Below are 18,270 nucleotides of genomic sequence, written 5' to 3'. Positions count from 1 at the left end.
TGGCACATAGCTGCTCATTTCAGGCCATGTAGGGCCCCTGGCTTTTTGGAGTCCTGTAGGGTTCCTACGGGCAGCTGCGGCCAGGATGGGTTCTGCAGGGCATTTCAGGTTGCAGACTGTATACACACTCAGAAGGACTTTGCAGCCTTTCTCAGCCATGTTCCAGGAGGGAATTATGCCTTACAGTATTGACTTTCCTCCTATGCTTTTACAATCATACTAGGAGAAATAAGAAAATAGACACGGAAATAATTTTCTGTGTTTTGTGGTTCCATGAGGAATCCCAGTTGAGTAAGGCTGGGACCTGGCAGACCCAGAAGCCTCCACCTCAATCCTACATGAGGCTCCACAGAGAATGAGAGGCCCAAGAGAGGCAGGCATTCGTCCAAGGTTGCACAGAGTTGGCAAAGCTGTCATTCAAAACCAGGTCCCTGAATGTCAGGCCAGGACTGTGTGATGGGTGATGTGACCCTTTACATTCCTTCCACATTTTCAAACTGGAGCAGTTTCATGATGCTGGGTTTTGCTTCTCTGGTTGTTGAGTTTTTTTCCCCAGACCACCCTATCTGTAAGAGTGGTGGGTTTGAGAGGCCTGAGCAGTGGCCTCCTTTTTCTTGAGAGCTGAGGTCACAGCTCTGGCTGGCTCTGGGCTGTGTGTGGCTAAGTGCACTGCAGCCCTGGCATGGTGGGAGGAGGGGCAGCAGCTAAGTGGTTTCTGAAAAAGGGAAAAAATGATGGGAAAAGCTCTGGGATCCTCTGGGAATCAGAACCACGGCAACAGCAGCTGCTGCCATTGCTGGAAACATTTTCCTTGAGTGCCAGAGTGTACCCACAGCCCATCCCTGCCAGTGCTGAGTGACCGCGGCCCAGGGAGGGGCCACGGACCCTCACAGAGGCAACTCTTCTCCCCACACCAGTCCAGCTCTCCCTTCAAGTAACAAAGCCTTGGAGCTCGCCGGCACCTGCTGTGTCCGGGGTGTGCTGCACCTAACTGGTGAGTCCTTTCTGTTGTTTGCTGGCCGGTGCCGATGCTAGCACAGGGAGCTGTCAAAAACTGAGCCCTGCCTCTGTCCGCTTGCGTGACTATGAGCAGTTCAACTAGCCTCTCAGCACCTTAGTTACCCATCTGAAAACTGGGGATAATAACAGTGGCTGCCTCAAAGGTCATGGTGACGCTGAAGTGAAACTATAGCGGTGGTGCACTTAGCCTGGTTAATCGTAAACACTTGGCAAGTGACTGTGGAGGTTGCTATTGTCATTGTGTATGAGTTGCATCAGGGTCATCCTGGACCCTCCTCCTGGAGCAAAGAGGCCAGTGGTTTGTGGCCGGAGGTTTCGCCACATAGCTCCTTCCAGGCTGAAGGGGTGCTGGGTGGGGTGGCAGGAGTCCTGGGTTCTCACCCAGGCTCCACTCGCTCTCTGTTTTAGATAGGGTTCCTGTGGCTCTTCATCCATAGGCTGGGTAGCCCCCGGATCTCCGTCCCTCTTTAGGAAATGCTCAGGTAGGAATTTCTCTTTAGGAATGATCAGGGGTGGATCCTGGACCAGTTCCCAAGAGCCTGTAGGGAAGCTGGAGGCAGACAGATGCTTTGAGCAGAGAGGGGGCAGGAGAGCTGCGCCCCGGGATGTGTCACATCCCGGATTAGGGAGAAAAAGGGGGCTTCGCCCAGGTGGTGGGCAGTTTCCTTCCTGGCTCTGGAGTTGAGAAAGATCCAGAGGCCAAACCAAGTTTTGCTGAGCAGGGTCATTTTTTTCAGGACAGTCCTTTAGTCTCCATTGGTGGGTTTGTGAATCTTGCCTAAACCAGAACCGCATCTCCATCAGACACCCCAAGTCATAGTTGGAAATTTCCCCCATCATCGTAGGGCATTCAACTGTGATAGGTACCTTGCCACGGGGCTCATGTGCTAGACACACCCGGGCCTGGCAGTGGCAGACTATCTTGTCCCTGTCCACCCTGCAGCCCAGAGCAAATGGCCTCTCAGTCCCTGTCCTGCCCTCTGCTCTGGAAGAAGCTTAGTTTCCAGTAGGGAATCAAGTGTGAGGCATGCAGTGCAGATTTGGGGTTTGTTGACTGACCGAATGATGGTACTGTGTGGGCTGCTTCATGTTTATTGGGTTTGGTTAGATTTGGACCAGTCAGAGGGAGAGGCAAAAGGTGACACTGTGGAATGATTTGTGGGAGCCCCTGCTAATGGGTGCTCTGGTTGGGATATTAAGAACTGTGAGTCAGGCATCAGGTTTATTCTTGGTTTTGTGGCCAGTCCTACCAAGGGGAGATGCCCTGCGAGAGTCAGGCCCTGGCAGATGGCCTGGTTCCTACTTGTACTTCATTTTGGCCTTTGAGCTTCCTGGGATGCTTGTTTGAGCAGGAAGGTGCTACAGGTTGGGGCTTCTGAGCAGAAGGGGGTTGTCCCTGCCTGCCTGGCCCCAGGGCTAGGGGACTTTGGGCTGATCAGTTCCTCACCCTGGTGTGAAGTCTGGGGCTGAGTTTAATGGCTGAGAAGACCCCTGTGGTGGAGTGCTAGAGATACTCTGCAGTCAGGCTTCCGGGTATCAAATCCAGGTTCCACCTCGTCCTAACTGTGGCCTCCAGCAACCACTGTGCCTGAGTTTCCTCATCTGTCAAATATTTACCTCTTGGAGATGTGAGAATGAAGTGAGCACATGTGAAGTGTTAGAATGGTACCCACCCTCGCACAGTACGTGCTCAAGCACGTTAGTTACTTTCGTTCTTACTAGCCTCCTGTGCCTTTTAATGGTAGCAGGCTCCACATAGTATGAACATAATAAGACGTTCTCTTCCGAAAGCGCAGATGAGTGTTGGTGTTTATGCTTCTGAAGCTTCTCATGGCTTCCTACCATCCACACAATAAAGTCCAAATCCTGTTCCTTGATGTTCAAGGACAATAGCCATCTGGTTCTGCCCTGCTGCCTGTCCTCCAGGCCCACTGGCTTCCTCTTCACCAGCTACTTTGGGATCCCCATCCTCTCCCCTGGCCCCAGATCAACCCTCATCTCCTTCTAGGCCCAGATCCTCTGTCACCTTCTCCATGAGGCCTTCTTCAGGACCCTGGCCCCTCCTGTGATACCCCTGCCCCAGCCAGCACCTGGTTTCTGTCTCAGATGGGGCCGAGTCCTCTCTGTGCCCCCAGCACAGGCCTGGGTACCCAGTAGGATTCAGTAGATGGCTGTTGAGTGATGGGATGAACAAATGGGTGAGTGGTTGGAAGGAGGATTCCCTGTGGCCAGGAACACTTCCTGCTACAGGGTTTCCATCTGAGGGATAACCCAGAGAAAGACTCGAGCCCCCCTGAGAGTCGAGCCCCCCTGAGAGGAACAGCAGGCAGGATGGAAAATGGGCCGGCAGTCAGCTGTCTGTCTTCTTCGCAGGGTGCAGAGTGGTGAGGCTGCCTCATTTATTTTTCCCCCAAGGACCTGGGCATCAGATAATAGCTGATTTATTGCCGAGGCCCAGCTGTGTGCTCTGAGTGTTCACTGCCTGAACTTGCACTTGAAAATGCAGGTTTGTGAGCAGCTTCCCATTTCTTGACTGGCTATTTTTTGGAATCCAACCACTGCTGGAACATGAATCTCACTAACTTTCTTTGGAAATTAGAACAAGAAGGGTCTATATCTGATCTCTTTCATGTCCCCAACAGTGACCACAGCTTTATTTCATAGAGAGGGGGATCAGGCAAGTGCCCTGCTCAGGAAGAGGTCATAGGATGTGGGGGAGATAAGGCAGTGCCAGATAGAAATTGCTAGACTGCAAAATGGATGGTGCTAACAGGGCCACGAAGGATGATGGACAACCAACTGGGCCACTCTGGACGGGGAGGGAGCACAGCCAGTGCAGAGCCTGGGGGTGTGGAGGAGGCAGCATTAGTGTTGGACCCCAAAGGGAGGTGGCCTCTGAAAAGTGATAGGATTTGGGCATGAAGAGGAGAAGGAAAATGCCCCCCAAGTGGAAACACTGCAGAGGCAAAGGCCTCTGAGATGTGGGACAGCCCTGGGTACCAGGGAGTGGGGATGCCCTGCTGGATGGAGGGAGGAGTGGGACAGAAGGTTAGGAAGGGGGTGGAAGACACTATCAAAACAAGTTCACGGCCATATGTGCTAGTGCTAGCTGCCAGCTGAACACCACATGTTCAGGCCTGGAAGGCCTGCACCAGCCTCTAATCTCTTAAAGTTTAAAAATTCAGGGATGCTTGAAATTTCACAAAAATGACAAAAAAGTGCAAAAAGTCCCCACCAACTCAATAGTTGCAGCTGCCAGGTCGAAGAGCAAAAGCAGGCAAGCACGTGGCTGGTGACGGGGACACGTGGCACAAGAAGGCCTGTGCAGCATGGAGTGTGAGCGTGTCAGTCTCTGCCGCTCACCCTGTTCACAGAGACACAGCCTGTTCTGCTCTTTGAGGCTGAGCCATTCTCATCACCGAGTCCCTCCCTCAATGCCCAGCCATTGACAGCCACTCCCATTGTTTCCTTTATTCTGATCTTGGAGGGAGGCAGAGCAGTAGTTATGATCCCACTTTGCAGATGAGGCAACTGAGGCCCAGAGAGGAGAGCAATCCACTCAAGTCTTTCAGAGCTTATGGCTTCAAGCTGGGGGACACATCCACCCTTGAGCCCAATGCCCATGGGGTTGCTAAGCCTGCTCACCCCTGGGGCCTCTGAGGTAGGAGGTATAGCACCCCTAGAAGCTTTAGTTCTGGGGGGCTAGGACCAGCAGCTGTTGGATCTCTGGGGTGTCCTGCTTCACAGGGGCTTTTGCAAGGAGGGCAGATGGGGGCTAGAGTTGTGGAGTCCTCAAGCTGGGCACACACCTGATCTTGGTGGCTGCCTGCAGGCTGCCTCTCAGGCCACAACGGATCTGACAAGGATGAAGAAATGGGGGAGCTCAGACTCAGGGGAGTCTGAGGAGCCACCCCAAGAAGACTCCTGCTCAGACCCCCTGGATGGAGACCCTAACTCCAGGCCAGCTCCAGCTAAACCCCACATCTTCCCCACGGCCAAGAGCCGCAGTCGGCTTTTTGGGAAATGCGACTCGGAGGAAGCTTCTCCTATGGACTGCTCTTATGAGGAAGGCCAGCTAGCCTCCTGCCCAGCCATCACCGTCAGCCCTGTTGTCATCATCCAGAAGCATGAGGATGACCCCACCTGTGACAGGTAAGCTGCATCTGGAGCCTGAGCCCCTCCCCACCAGGAGCCCACTGGCTCTGCCAGTTGAGGCCCCCGCTATGGAGATACCATGTGTTCCTCTAGCTTATGGGCTGAAGGTCATAGAGCCAGGGACCTGGGGAGGCTTCACAAATTGTCTGGTCCAGCATCTGCACTCCTAGGAGCCTCAGGACACATGGTCATGGATGCTGGCCTATCTGCTGATCTTAGCTGCAGGCTGATCTCTAGGTTTCCAGGCCTCAAATGCTCACCAGCCCCAAACACTTAGACTCTTAAGTTGAAAACCTCAGGGCCAGGATGCTTTTTAGAGAGCGCAGAACAGTTCCAGTGACAAGCCCAAGGGCCCTCTCACTTCCTCCAAGGCAGGTGAGGGAGGTACATGGGCTGGCTGACCTCCAGGCCAGTGTGAAGACACTTTTTCACTTAACAGGAACCGTCCAAACTGCTGCAACTCCCCGCCTCCAGCCCCCTCCGGGCTACTGCCCCCAGAGCCCCAGCTCCTGAGTAGGCAGAGAAGTGAGTGGCTTGGGTGTTGGAGGAAGCGGTGGCATCAAAGACTTTCTAGATGGTGCCTACAGGCAGGGAGGGGACAGAGTGTGGACACATGCACCCCATCGTTCCCTGTTACATCAGTTTCCTGGACGGTCATCTAGACTGGGGGATGGGTTTTATATCATGTTTTTTCACCTTTTGGTTTGCCCTGGGATTTAGTCATGCTCCCTGACAAGCTCTGGAGGCCCCAGGGCTGAAGGGAAGTCAGAGCAGGAGATGAAGGTGTTTTCTGGCCTGCAGGCAGTCTTCCCAGGACTCTGCTCCTGCTGGGTCTGAGAAGAACCTCAAGCTGTATGATCGCAGGAAGATCTTTGAAGCTGTCGCTCAGAATAACTGTGAGGAGCTGCAGAGTCTGCTGCTCTTCCTGCAGAAGAGCCAGAAGCACCTCATGGACAGCGAGTTCAAAGGTGGCCCCTGCAGGGCCGGGCTCCTGGGTCGGGCCCCAGCTGTCATGCACTGCTCTGACCCTCACTTTGTCTTGCAGACCCAGAGACCGGGAAGACCTGTCTGCTGAAAGCCATGCTCAACCTGCACGATGGGCAGAATGATACCATTCCCCTGCTCCTGGAGATTGCCCGGCAGACGGACAGCCTGAAGGAGTTTGTCAACGCCAGTTACACAGACAGCTACTACAAGGGTGAGGAGGGGGACGGGGTTTGGCATGACTCTGTGCACAAGCACAGCTGGAGCCAGGTGGCATGCCTGGGCAAGCCTCTGAGCTTCGTACTCCCTGCACCAGCCACTGCGTTGGCATCTCCTGGTCCTGGGGGGTCCTTGCCTCCCCCACCTGCTGGACTTGTTTTCTCCTGGTGCTGAGGGTCCCATCCTCCCCTCTGTGGACTCGGTGTTCTTTGCTTCCAGAAGCCATGGCTACTCTCCCTGCTACTGTTCCTTGACCTTGGGCAGTTTTGACTATTCCAGGTCATGGTCGTCATGGTCTGGTGTTCCCTGGGGGTCTCTACTTCTGCCTCAGGGACTCTCTAGGCCCCCTTTGGGCATTCTGGCCTACTCCCCTCTTGTATGGGGGAGTCATCTGGCATTTTCTGCCCAGGTCTTCCCCCTGCACCTATCTAAGCACCCCCACAGGACTGTGAGTACAAAGCCAACAGCACACACCCTCCACAGGCCAGACGGCCCTGCACATTGCCATTGAGAGGCGGAACATGGCACTAGTGACCCTCCTAGTGGAGAACGGGGCAGACGTCCAGGCTGCAGCCAACGGGGACTTCTTTAAGAAAACCAAAGGGCGGCCCGGCTTCTACTTTGGTAGGGAGACCATGGGGTAGACCCTTGGATTTTTGACAATTGCCAAGGGGAGGTATCGGGTGGAGAGAGAGGGATTTGGAGGCCGGGTGGTCCAGGGACCAAGCCAATCTATTCCTGAGGCCCATCATATGCCTGTGTTGGCCGCAGGTGAGCTGCCCCTCTCCTTGGCTGCATGTACCAACCAGCTGGGCATCGTGAAGTTCCTGCTGCAGAACTCTTGGCAGCCAGCAGACATCAGTGCCCGGGACTCGGTGGGCAACACAGTGCTGCATGCGCTGGTGGAGGTGGCCGACAACACAGCCGACAACACTAAGTTTGTGACGAGCATGTACAACGAGATTCTGATCCTGGGGGCCAAGCTCCACCCTACACTGAAGCTGGAGGAGCTCACCAACAAGAAGGGGCTGACGCCACTGGCTCTGGCTGCCAGGAGTGGGAAGATTGGGGTAGGGGGGAGGCTTCGGGCCTGGGCAGGGAGTGTGACTTTAGATGGTGGTGTTGGAGGGACGGTCTGCCTTGCTGCATGCCTGGCATCACCATCACGCAGAGCCCTGCTACTGTGACACTAGCCTGTAGGGGTAGGGCAGGGGGCTGTTAGAGGAAGCCAGAGGAATTGTGAGATGCTGGGCAGAAGCCAGCATCACACCTGACTGTTTCTCATTTCTACGTGTGAGCAGCACTAGCCAGACACAGGGTAGGGGGGACGGGGGGGGGGGGTGCTAGGGCCTGGGGATAGGAGTATGTTGAGTCAAGGGTGAAATTGATGTGATCAAGTGTGATCAGCCAGGTGTGATCAGGCAATGGGTCTGATGTGGTCGCAGTTGGGGTCTGAGGCAGTGGGTGGGTTGATCTTGATGGTGGTCGGGAGGCTGCTGGATGGAGGTGAGGACTCTCCTAGGGCTTGGGTAGAGTCTCCAACTGAGCTAGGAAGCAGACTTATTCCTGAGGCAGAGTTGGTAGCCTGGTAGAGACACATCTTGTGGTTGGGGCTCCAGGATGGTCTCTAACAGGCTCTCATATCCCCATGGCAGGTCTTGGCCTATATTCTTCAGAGGGAGATCCAGGAGCCCGAGTGCAGGCACCTGTCCAGGAAGTTCACCGAGTGGGCCTACGGGCCTGTGCACTCCTCACTCTACGACCTGTCCTGCGTCGACACTTGCGAGAAGAACTCGGTGCTAGAAGTGATCGCCTACAGCAGCAGTGACACCCCTGTGAGTGGGCCGGGGTGGGACTCAGCCAGGGTGGGCTTCTTGTCTCACTGCACCCCCAGCCTCCACTCCAGCCCCTCGATCCAGCTCTGCCTGTCTTCTCATCACTGAAAACCTGCTGCGTGGGGTCTAGGCCCAGAAGCTTCATCTCCCCATTTGTTCCCACTGAATGTTTTCCTTCATCATACAGTGTACAATGATATTCCCATAAAAGCGTAAATATTTCAGATATACACAGACAAAAACAACCTTCTTTTTATACCATATAAAAACATGTAGCTTTATTTTGTTTATATAAATGGGATCAAACTATGCAAAATGTAAAACAACCAGTTTTTTTACTTACTGGTGTATCTTGTAGATAATTTTATATCAGAGTAGGTATGGATCTGCTTCATTAAAAAAAAAACCCCGCAGTGTTCTGTAGGAGGGCTGGGGATAAATGTCCATTGGAGGACATTTGAGTTATATCCAGTTTTCCGCTCTTACAGTACTGCGGGCCACTTAGCATGAGTTTGAGAATGTTTCTAGGATGCCTGGAAATGGAATTACTAAATCAAAAAGTATGTATGTTTTAGCATTTTAATAGCTACATCCAAGTTGTCCTCCACAGACTCCATCAGTGCATTTGCCCCACCAGTGGGAAAATCTGCCCATGCCCTTGCCACCCTGGGTATTATCAGTCTTTTCTCAAAAACTGGTTTAAGCTCTTGGGGCCTGAAATGCTATCTTATTGATGTCTTAATTCTCATTTTCTTGGCTAATATGAGGTGAATAATTTTCTCATATATTTACCTGGCCATTCATATTTCCTTGGTAGATTTCCTATTCATTGTCCTTGGCCATCTCTTCTGCTGAACTGTTTGCCCCATTCCTCTTTGTTTCTAGGTTCTCTTAGTATGGAGTGAATCCATCCTTTCTCTATTGCATATATTGCAAATATTTTATTTTCTTCGTCTGCCTCTTGTCTTCTAACTTCGGTCAATGCATTGTTTGCTTATGAAAGGTTTTTAGTTTGAGAGCCAAATTAGTCTTTTTCTTTTATAACTTCTGTGACTTTTATCTTGCTTTGTAAGTCCTTTTCCACTATAAGGTTATACAATATCCTTCAATATTTTTGTTTAGCTCCTTTGTAGGTATTTTACGTTTGTCTCTTTAATTTGTCTAGAATTTATTTTTGTGTTGGGGTGAGGTAGGCATCTTACTTAATTATTTTGTTTCCACATGAGGGTCCCAGGGCCAATAAATGAAAAACCTGCCCTACCCCCACTGCTTTGAAAGGCTACTTTCCCTGTCTGTTCTTTCTAAGGTATACCTGCCCCCGAGGCAGCCCCAGGGGCTAGGCTGGAGTTTGTGCTGGTGAGGAGGCTACCACAGTATCTTAGAGGGCAGAGGCTGTGTTTACAGGGGCAAAGTCTAGTGAGGGAGAGAGGTCTAGACTGCTTTGCTGTGCCCCGCCAGCCTTCACCTGGGCTGCCATGCTGGATCAGGGCATTGGATTCAGAATCCCGAATGGAGTGTCCCCAGAGAGCTGGCCCATGTAGGAAACAGCTTCAAAAAGGCTGAGGTGTTTGGCCTAGAGAGGAGAGGGCTCTGGGGCCACGCTGCCATTTTCATGTCTTGGAAGGCTCTCTCAGGCAGAAATGCAATACTGGGGTCCCTGAGTGCAGAACTGGGACAACTGGTGGAAAGCAGAGAAGTAAGACCAACTTTACTCCAGAGAATTGATCTTCCTGACAGTTAGCATTTCTCCCCAGGCTGCTCGAGGCAGCGAGGAGCTTCCCATCCCAAAGGCACTGAAGAAAACATTGAACCGGGACCTTACTGGGGGAGCGAGAGCTTGGGCTGGGGGTTGGGTCGATGACCTGCAAAAGAGGATGATTTTGGCTTGTCCATCTTAGGAATATACTGGAACTTCAACAGAGATCTCTTGGATACGAGATTTTGTCATTCCTGGCTGGGGAGTGAGCCTCACCTCTCTCTGCTCCCCTTAGAATCGCCACGACATGCTTTTGGTGGAACCGCTGAACCGACTCCTGCAGGACAAGTGGGACAGATTTGTCAAGCGCATCTTCTACTTCAACTTCTTCGTCTACTGCTTGTATATGATCATCTTCACCACAGCAGCCTACTACAGGCCTGTGGATGGCTTGGTGCGGCCTGAGGCTTGGGGACTGGGGAGAGGGATGGGCATTTCTAGAAGACCCCCGAGACCCAGGCCCAGGCCAGGCCCTGGACTCCTTCCCAGCTCACTGGAGACATGGAAGGATCAGCCGGAGCTCCTCATGTCCCTGTACACAGCCCTCCATGTCTCAGGCTGTCCTGGCAACACTCCCTCCCCCTTCTCAGTCCCTCCTGTGGTCTCCTGGTTCTGTGAGGCTGAGTGTGTGGTCTACGAGGTCCCTGATGGCTGAGGAGGGGCAACAGGTTAGAAAAGATGCAGGAACTAGGGCTCTAGAAGCAGCTCTTCCCTCGGTTGGCTGTCTGTAGAGTCATGAGCTGGCGTGAGCCCTGAGCCTATTGCCATCCCACTGGCCTGCCCACTTTTGTTCATTCACTCGCTCATTGTTTGTTCCCTGGACATCTACTTTTGAGGATTTCTTCTGTGCTAGGCCCTGGGCCATCCATCAAATCGGCTTGAGACCAGACTTCTTCCTCTACCAAGAGCCATGGACTCCTTTGAGTTACTAAACTGAATCCTTTCCATTCAATACCCAAGCACTTAATTTGCTGCCTTTGTTTCCAGGGTGCCTTGCTTATAAATGTGATTTAAAACCCCACTTCCTAGTTAGGTGAAACCTGACTTCTATCCACCTAGTAAGGCCATTTAACGATTTCATTTTATGAGAAAAGAGAAATGTGCTAATAAGACAAGCTGGTGAGGCAGTGTTTATCAAACATCAATGGCAAGCAGAAAGGAAACCCACCCCAGGAATGTATCTGAGACACAAGGATGACACACACGTGTGTGGGACATCTCACCTCCCACCATCCAGGGGAAACCTCAACAGTCATGGGACACCAGGGGTTCACCATGGGCTGTGGGAGCAGCAGGAAGCGTATGGCATTAGCGTCTATAAGAGTGTCTCCACCTATGCCACCTACCTCCTCCCATAGGTGCTCCTGGCTGGACAGTATCTGGGAAGGAGCACAGCACTGTAAGGATGCTCTGCTTGGCACCTAAAAGATGCCACTTTGGGAATCAGCTCCCACAGAAGGGCCTCCTTGCAGGTGTCCCCAATAATGCACTATCTTTAATGATGCCTCTCTCCTGATGGAGGCTGGGCCTCTTGGGCAGCCCAGCTCTTTTTTTTTTTTTTTTAATGTTTATTTATTTTTGACATAAAGTGAGTGTGTGAGTGGGAGAGGGGCAGAGAGAGAAGGAGACAGAGGATCTGAAGCAGACTCTGTGCTGACAGCAGAGAGCTGGATGTGGGGCTTGAACTCATGAACTGTGATGTCATGACCTGAGCCAAAGTCGGACACTTAACCAACTGAGCCACCCACACGCCCCCAGGGGTGGGCTCTTAATCACAGGGCTTGGTAAATGCTTGTTGAGTGAATGAATGAGTGAATCGAGTCACTAACTTCTCTGCACCTTGCAGCCTCCCTATAAGCTGAAACACACTGTTGGGGACTATTTCCGAGTCACTGGCGAGATTCTTTCTGTATCAGGAGGAGTCTACTTTTTTTTCCGAGGGGTAAGCATTCCTTCCCACACTGTGAGTTTCCATTATCACCAAAACAAAAAGCCAAGAGACTCACTCATTGCTCACTCACTCTTTACTTCAGGGGAGAGATGCCCAGGTGAAGATGAGGCATTCGTGCCCAGTGGGTTTCCGCAGACTCAGGACAGTTCGAAGTGTTTGAAGACAGATAGTCAGGACTTTCCACCGGACGTACAGTTGACCCTTGAACACTGCAGGGGTTAGGAGCACCAACTTCTCACACAATCGAAAGTCTGCTTATAACATTTGACTGCCCCCAAATTTAACTACCAGTAGCCTACTGTTGATTGGAAGCCTTACTGATAACATAAACAGTCAATTAACACATATTTTGTATGATACGTGTATTGCACACTATATTCTTACCATAAAGTAAGAGAAAATAAGAAAATCATAAGGAAGAGAAAATACATTTACAGTACTGTACTGTATTTATATAAAAAACTGCATATAAGTGGACCCTCACAGTTCAAAGCTATGTTGTTCAAGGGTCAATTGTAATGTTTAATTATGAAGTAGAGTGGAAGTCTCTTAAGTGACAGGATCATGACTGGTGGTTATTTAATTAAAACCATCTGTTAAAGCTCAAAACAACAAAAGAAATCTACACATATACTGGAATCATTTTATTTTACCTGAAAACTCATATATGTACATTCCTTGGCCATTTTTCTAATATATGAACAGTCTTTTCTTTGAAATTGGAACCACTGTTACATATACAAGTAATTGGAGATTATGGTGATTTTTCCCCGTTAACATTTTTTTTATTAAAAAAATTTTTTAATGTTTTATTTTCTGAGAGAGAGATAGAGAGACAGAATGTGAGCAGGGGAGGGACAGAGAACAGGGGAGACACAGAATTCAAAGCAGTCTCCTGTCAGCACAGAGCCCGATGCAGGGCTTGAACCCATGAACTGTGAGATCATGACCTGAGCTGTAGTTGGATGTTCAACCAACTGAGCCACCCAGGCGCCCCTCCCTTAATCTTTTTGATCTAAGCTACACCTGATTTTTTTTTTTTTTTTAGTGACTTACCTTTAAGGAATCTTTCCAAATCATTGGATGCTGTCTTCACAGAAACAACTGTCTTTTTATTCTTGTACTCATATTTTATATTATAATAAGATACAAAGCCACAGTAACAAGTGCAGTCTTGATGACAAGGATTAACTGCAGGAGGGAGCAAAGTGTGTGGGTATCCTGGAGAGGGTCTCCTAGCCACCAGCCCTCACTGTGGGCATCAGTCAGAATGTTTTCAGGGAGTGGAGAACACTGGCTAATCTGGTGACTTAGTTCAGTGGAGGCTGCTTAAAGAATTTTTACTATAATGCATAGTTCTTGAAGAAAACTAGGGGAAAATGCACAAATTAGAAAGAAGAAAAGAAATTGCTCAATCTCATCATTCAAACACAGCAATTAATAATATTTTGGTGCTTTTCCTTCCTGTCTTTATTTCTACCTAGAGTCGTAATTCCACTATTTTTAACAGTCTCTTCTGACTGAGTCACATAATGTTACCCTGTGAACCTGACCCTCGATGTTCTACCCTTTTTAGAACCTCTGCTTTGATGCATTTGTTCCATCGTCGGCCATTTAGGAGCATTGCAAGTACACTCACCATTTCACCTTTCCTGGCTTCTTATTCTGTCTATTTGTTTGCAGATTCAATATTTCCTGCAGAGGCGGCCGTCTCTGAAGACCTTGTTTGTGGACAGCTACAGTGAGATGCTTTTGTAAGTGATGCTTTGACTCTTATGACTTGATAGCACACGGTATCTTTTGGCCCAGTCCTAAAGTTATAGCCATAAGTTCTCACCCATCCTCTCACCTATGCTAAGCCTGGAACATAGTAGGACCTCACAAATGTGTTGAATGAATGAGAGAAGGCCCTCAATACATGTGTGGATGAATACTGAAGTTCTACTCTGTGTCATATACGCACCAGGTGTTAGGAAAGGACATACATGGGCTCATGTGGCTTATAGTCTGAGTTACAGTCTAAATACCCTTGGTCACTTTTTTTCATGCGTTTGTCCAACCATCTGGTAGTCACTGAGTTGGCATTGGAATACTGAGATGAAATAGATATGATTCCTGTCTTCAAGGAGTTTCCGATCCTTGGGGTAGCGTTTCTCAACCTTGGCACCATGGACATTTTGGACTGGATGATTCTTTGCTATGGGGGCTGTCCTATGCATTGTAGAATGTTTAGCAGCATCCCGGGCCTCTACCTGCTAGCTGCCAGTAGCACTCTCTCTGTCCCCCATTCTTGATGACCAAAAATGTATCTAGATATTGCCAAATGTCCCCGACTTGGGGAGGCACAAAGTCACCCAAGACTGAGAATCATTGCTTTAGGGGGAGACAGATAAGCAAAAACCATAGTTACAGAACAACATGGATGTCACCAGGACCCTCCTTCCTTCACAAAATAAGCTGGAACCTTACGAAATTTCCTTGGAGGACCCAGGATACACAAAGGGGGTTTTCAGATGGGGATGGGTTCTCCTGGGATTTATACTAAGGACTTAACTCTGATCCCCAAGTTTCTTTCATTCCTGAGGCCTCTCTATTCCTGGCAAATGAAAGGAGTTGATTTCTTATCCTGTTGTAGCTAGCTTGTCCCATGTGTTTACCATAATCTTCAGATACTTGCACTTTAACTCCAAAGGGCTGGGTCTATAGGGTTAGTGCAATGCTGGTTTGCTTTACTAAGAGAAACAATGTTCTCCTACATAGCATTGTGCCAATAAACTTGATTCTATTCCTAGGAGGACTTACTGCAGGCAGGTTAGAAATGGATTTTATTTTACTTTTTCAAAGCTACTCATGCCCATGCGTAAACATTGAAGAGTACTAAAACGTTTACAGCCAGTATATGAATTCCTCATCTTAAACCTTCCCATCTTGTAATTCTCCTTCCCAGGGACAATCACTTTTCATTCTTGCAGCTCTTTCTTCTGATGTTTTCTCACCTGGTGGATGAGGATTTAGCATCCTTTTACTTCCTTCCCCTCTGCTTCTGCTCCTCTAGCCTCCCAATATAGTTTGAAGTAATTTTTGTTTTAGTTGGTATTGAGTAATTTATGTTATGTCTCTACAAGTAGTATTCACAGTTGAGCTTCATAATATACTGTACTTATTTTTTGTTTGTTTCTCCTAAAATTTGTAATTATCTTGTTGTTACTTGTTTAGTTTTCTTTGTACCTGTTGTTAACTTGTCCCACACATCTCAAAGCCTCTCAGTAAAATTTTTCTCAAAGTCAATCACGTAAATTATATGATTGGAATCCCTGCTCCTAGTTTTTTCCTTGAGAGATCTCCTCCTGGAGTGCTGTCCTCTCTTTCTTACTGGGCTGGTTGCTCTCTGGGCCTGCTGCTTAGCCATCATCCTGGGACTCCTCTTTGTTGCCATCTTTGGGATGCTCACTGCTTTCATTCTGGGCTAGACTTCCTGTCTCTTTCTTGGTTTTCCTCCTTTTTCCTCCTTCAGTATTGTCATTTGGTGAAGAGGATTGTCTCCTGGTGAAGGGCACAGTGATGACAATTTTTATTGTGTCTGGTTCTTGAGTCTCATTCTCCCACATGTGCACCCGAGGTGTCATCCCTTCACTAGCACCTTAGAGATCCCTTTCACTTCTCTCCTGATTTGGATCTCTTATTTTCTGAACCCCAAGTCTTCCTTTATACTGATTCACTCCCTTTTTGAGGGAAAAACATCCTCAGCTAAAGAAAAAAGGCACATAGTAGGGAAGGGGGGAGTAAAATTTATTTGAAATCTGGCATGCCTGAGAATATTTCTACTATACCTTCACATTTTATTGATATCTTGATTGGGTATAAAAATTTTTTTAAAAATTGAAGATGTTTCTCCATTGTTTCCCTGCTTCCAGTATTATAGATGACAAGTCCAAAACTATTCTGATTCTGGATCCTCTTTTAATACCTGGTTTGGTTTTTCTCTTTGTAAATCTGTGGTATCTTCTGTTTGTTTCTAGTGTTCTGAAACTTAATATGTCTTGATTGGATTTGTTTTTATCCAATGTTCTGGGCACTTGGTGGGCTCTTTCAATCTGGAAATTTATGTCCTTTATTTTGGGGATATTTTCTTGAATTATTTCTTATGATATGTATATTGAACCTCCTGACTTAGTCCTGAACCAGTTCTTATATCTTCTCACTTGTGTTCTCTTTATCTTTGGCTATTCTTTCTGGGAAGTTCAAATCAACTTTAATTTCTACCCCTTCTATTGAGTTTATTACTTTTGATACCATGTTTTAATTTCTGTGTGTTCCTTATCTATAGCACTCTATTCTTGTTTCATTGATGCAATATCTTCTTTTATCTCTCTAAGACTATTGAAATAAAATTTTAAAATAAAATAAATTTTCTTCTTTTTGCATAGGATTTATTTTCTCTAAGTTGTTGTTTCCCATTTTCTTGTTTTGCTCTATCTTTCATATTAGAAGATACCTGGGAATTTTTTGTTTTCTGGAAATTTTTTATATCTGCTCATGAGTAAGAGTGGAGGACTGAAAAGCTTGCTGGGAGCTCTTAATGTATGAATGGGGCTTATCAATTTTGAGCTTCACTATAAACTAGTCTAGGTTAAGCTATTTATTGGCAAACATCCAAAGTTAGTCGATTGCATCTTTTCAGTCTTCTGCCTGGAGGAAAGAAGTTTGGCTGCTAGCTTTCTGAGAACTGAGTGGAGAAGAGGGCTTTCTGTAATCTGTATTATATAAAAATCACATAATCTGCTTTTGGTAAAATACCAATGCTTTCACTGTTGTTTGATGAAAGTGGGTCCAAAGATCCTCTCCTTTGTCTTCTTCAGAGACAAAACCTCCACTCTTCCTTATTTTAGGTCTCTTCATCTCCTTTCTGGAGGTCTCTAACCCTTTTGAGGCTCCTTGGTTAAAAGAGCTGATTCTCAGCTTTCCCCACTACAGATTTGGATTTGGGTCTGCTAAGTCAGTTTCTGTTTGTCTGCTGCTTCCCAAATGCATATGTGGGGCCTCCATTTCCCACCCAAGGTAACTCTTTACCTATTTCAACTGGTGTCAGTTCTTATTTTGGCCAAGGTTCTGAAAATACAGAGGAATAGTTTTCCTTTGCAGCAGAATTCCAATTGATGAGCCAGTTTATTGACATCAGTTTTCAGTAGACTCACATCATCACAGTGGTGTTTTTTTGCTTGGTTCTTTCACAGAAATGGGAAGTGAGGTTGTCAGCGTGGTCGACAGTATAAATGTAACTGGGGGTACTTTCGAGAGGAGGCTATGATGAACAAGGAGACCTGGGGTGAATATGTAAAGAAAGGACCACTGGGCAGACTCTGTCATAGGATCATCAGATTTACTACACCTTATCCATGGATCCTACTTGGGCAGCCCCCACCAGACCAAGTTGCTGAGGAACATCTTTCCTGGCTCTCCTCCTGAGTTTGATGGTATGGCCAGCAGACTCCACCTGTGATTTTTCAGGAGAGCATGGCCTGTACCTCCTCACTGCTAAAGCGATGTTTCCCAGACTTTTTTCATTACTGCCTTTTTAGACATTTTTTCCTAATTGCCCCTCCCATGAAATCTAATACCACAAATATACTGTAGAGTTGTCCATGCAATGTATTTCTATTTGTGCTTTCTACAAAAAGAGAGTAAGATTTTGTACTCCCATAACCAACTTTTTCCCCCTTGGGGATGCTATTACTCCTACTGAGAATCATGGGCTAAAGGAGACAGGACAGTCAACCCTAGCTCCCGCAACAGCCTGTTGTCTGTGCTTCTGAGGGGGTGCCAGGCCTCCTGGGTGCTCTTAGACAGAGCTTCCTATCCCTCCACCCTCAGCTTTGTGCAGTCACTGTTCATGCTGGGGACCGTGGTGCTGTACTTCTGCCACCACAAGGAGTACGTGGCCTCCATGGTGTTCTCCCTGGCCATGGGCTGGACCAACATGCTCTACTACACCCGCGGCTTCCAGCAGATGGGCATCTATGCTGTTATGATTGAGAAGGTGGGTGCCAGCATCCAAGCAGCTTCTCCGTAGAACCTGTTTACCTCATGGGTATGTGGGACATGGTCTACAAACTCTGTCCATCCTCTGTAATGTCTGGAGAGGTGCTGGTTTAGTTCAGCACCCACTTTCCCAGATAATTCCTCAAGATTCAGGCCATCTGGTCTTGACCTGGGTTTGGGGGCTCCCCTGAAACTTGACCCCCTACATACCAGGCCCTGCTCTCCCACCAGAACAAAGGCCATGGTGGGAGAAGCTGTGGATGACTTCCTTATGACACTGGAGCTGAAAACCACCAAACCAGACCCTTCTG

The 18,270-nt window shown here is 48.4% G+C and overlaps 1 protein-coding gene across 3 annotated transcripts in view; it reads left to right on the top strand.

The window, feature by feature from the left end:
- The window catches only part of TRPV1 (transient receptor potential cation channel subfamily V member 1), a 37,156-nt gene that overhangs the window by 8,241 nt on the left and 10,645 nt on the right, over positions 1-18,270 (top strand). For 2 of the 3 annotated variants that reach the window (XM_058703822.1, XM_058703820.1), the window contains exons 2-12: positions 918-994; positions 4,768-5,172; positions 5,977-6,143; positions 6,221-6,373; positions 6,862-7,002; positions 7,150-7,448; positions 8,034-8,213; positions 10,205-10,363; positions 11,816-11,911; positions 13,604-13,674; positions 17,792-17,957. In XM_058703822.1, coding sequence (XP_058559805.1) covers positions 4,886-5,172; positions 5,977-6,143; positions 6,221-6,373; positions 6,862-7,002; positions 7,150-7,448; positions 8,034-8,213; positions 10,205-10,363; positions 11,816-11,911; positions 13,604-13,674; positions 17,792-17,957 — 1,719 coding nt within the window. In that variant the 5' untranslated portion in view covers positions 918-994; positions 4,768-4,885. The remainder of the gene's footprint in view (positions 1-917; positions 995-4,767; positions 5,173-5,976; positions 6,144-6,220; positions 6,374-6,861; positions 7,003-7,149; positions 7,449-8,033; positions 8,214-10,204; positions 10,364-11,815; positions 11,912-13,603; positions 13,675-17,791; positions 17,958-18,270) is intronic. The other variant, XM_058703821.1, reaches the window with a different exon arrangement.

The sequence above is a fragment of the Neofelis nebulosa genome, chromosome 16 (genome assembly GCF_028018385.1).
Source record: "Neofelis nebulosa isolate mNeoNeb1 chromosome 16, mNeoNeb1.pri, whole genome shotgun sequence".
NCBI lineage: Eukaryota > Metazoa > Chordata > Mammalia > Carnivora > Felidae > Neofelis > Neofelis nebulosa.
The sequence above is the reverse complement of the archived record's forward strand: the minus strand, read 5'-3'. Positions and strand labels throughout refer to the sequence as shown.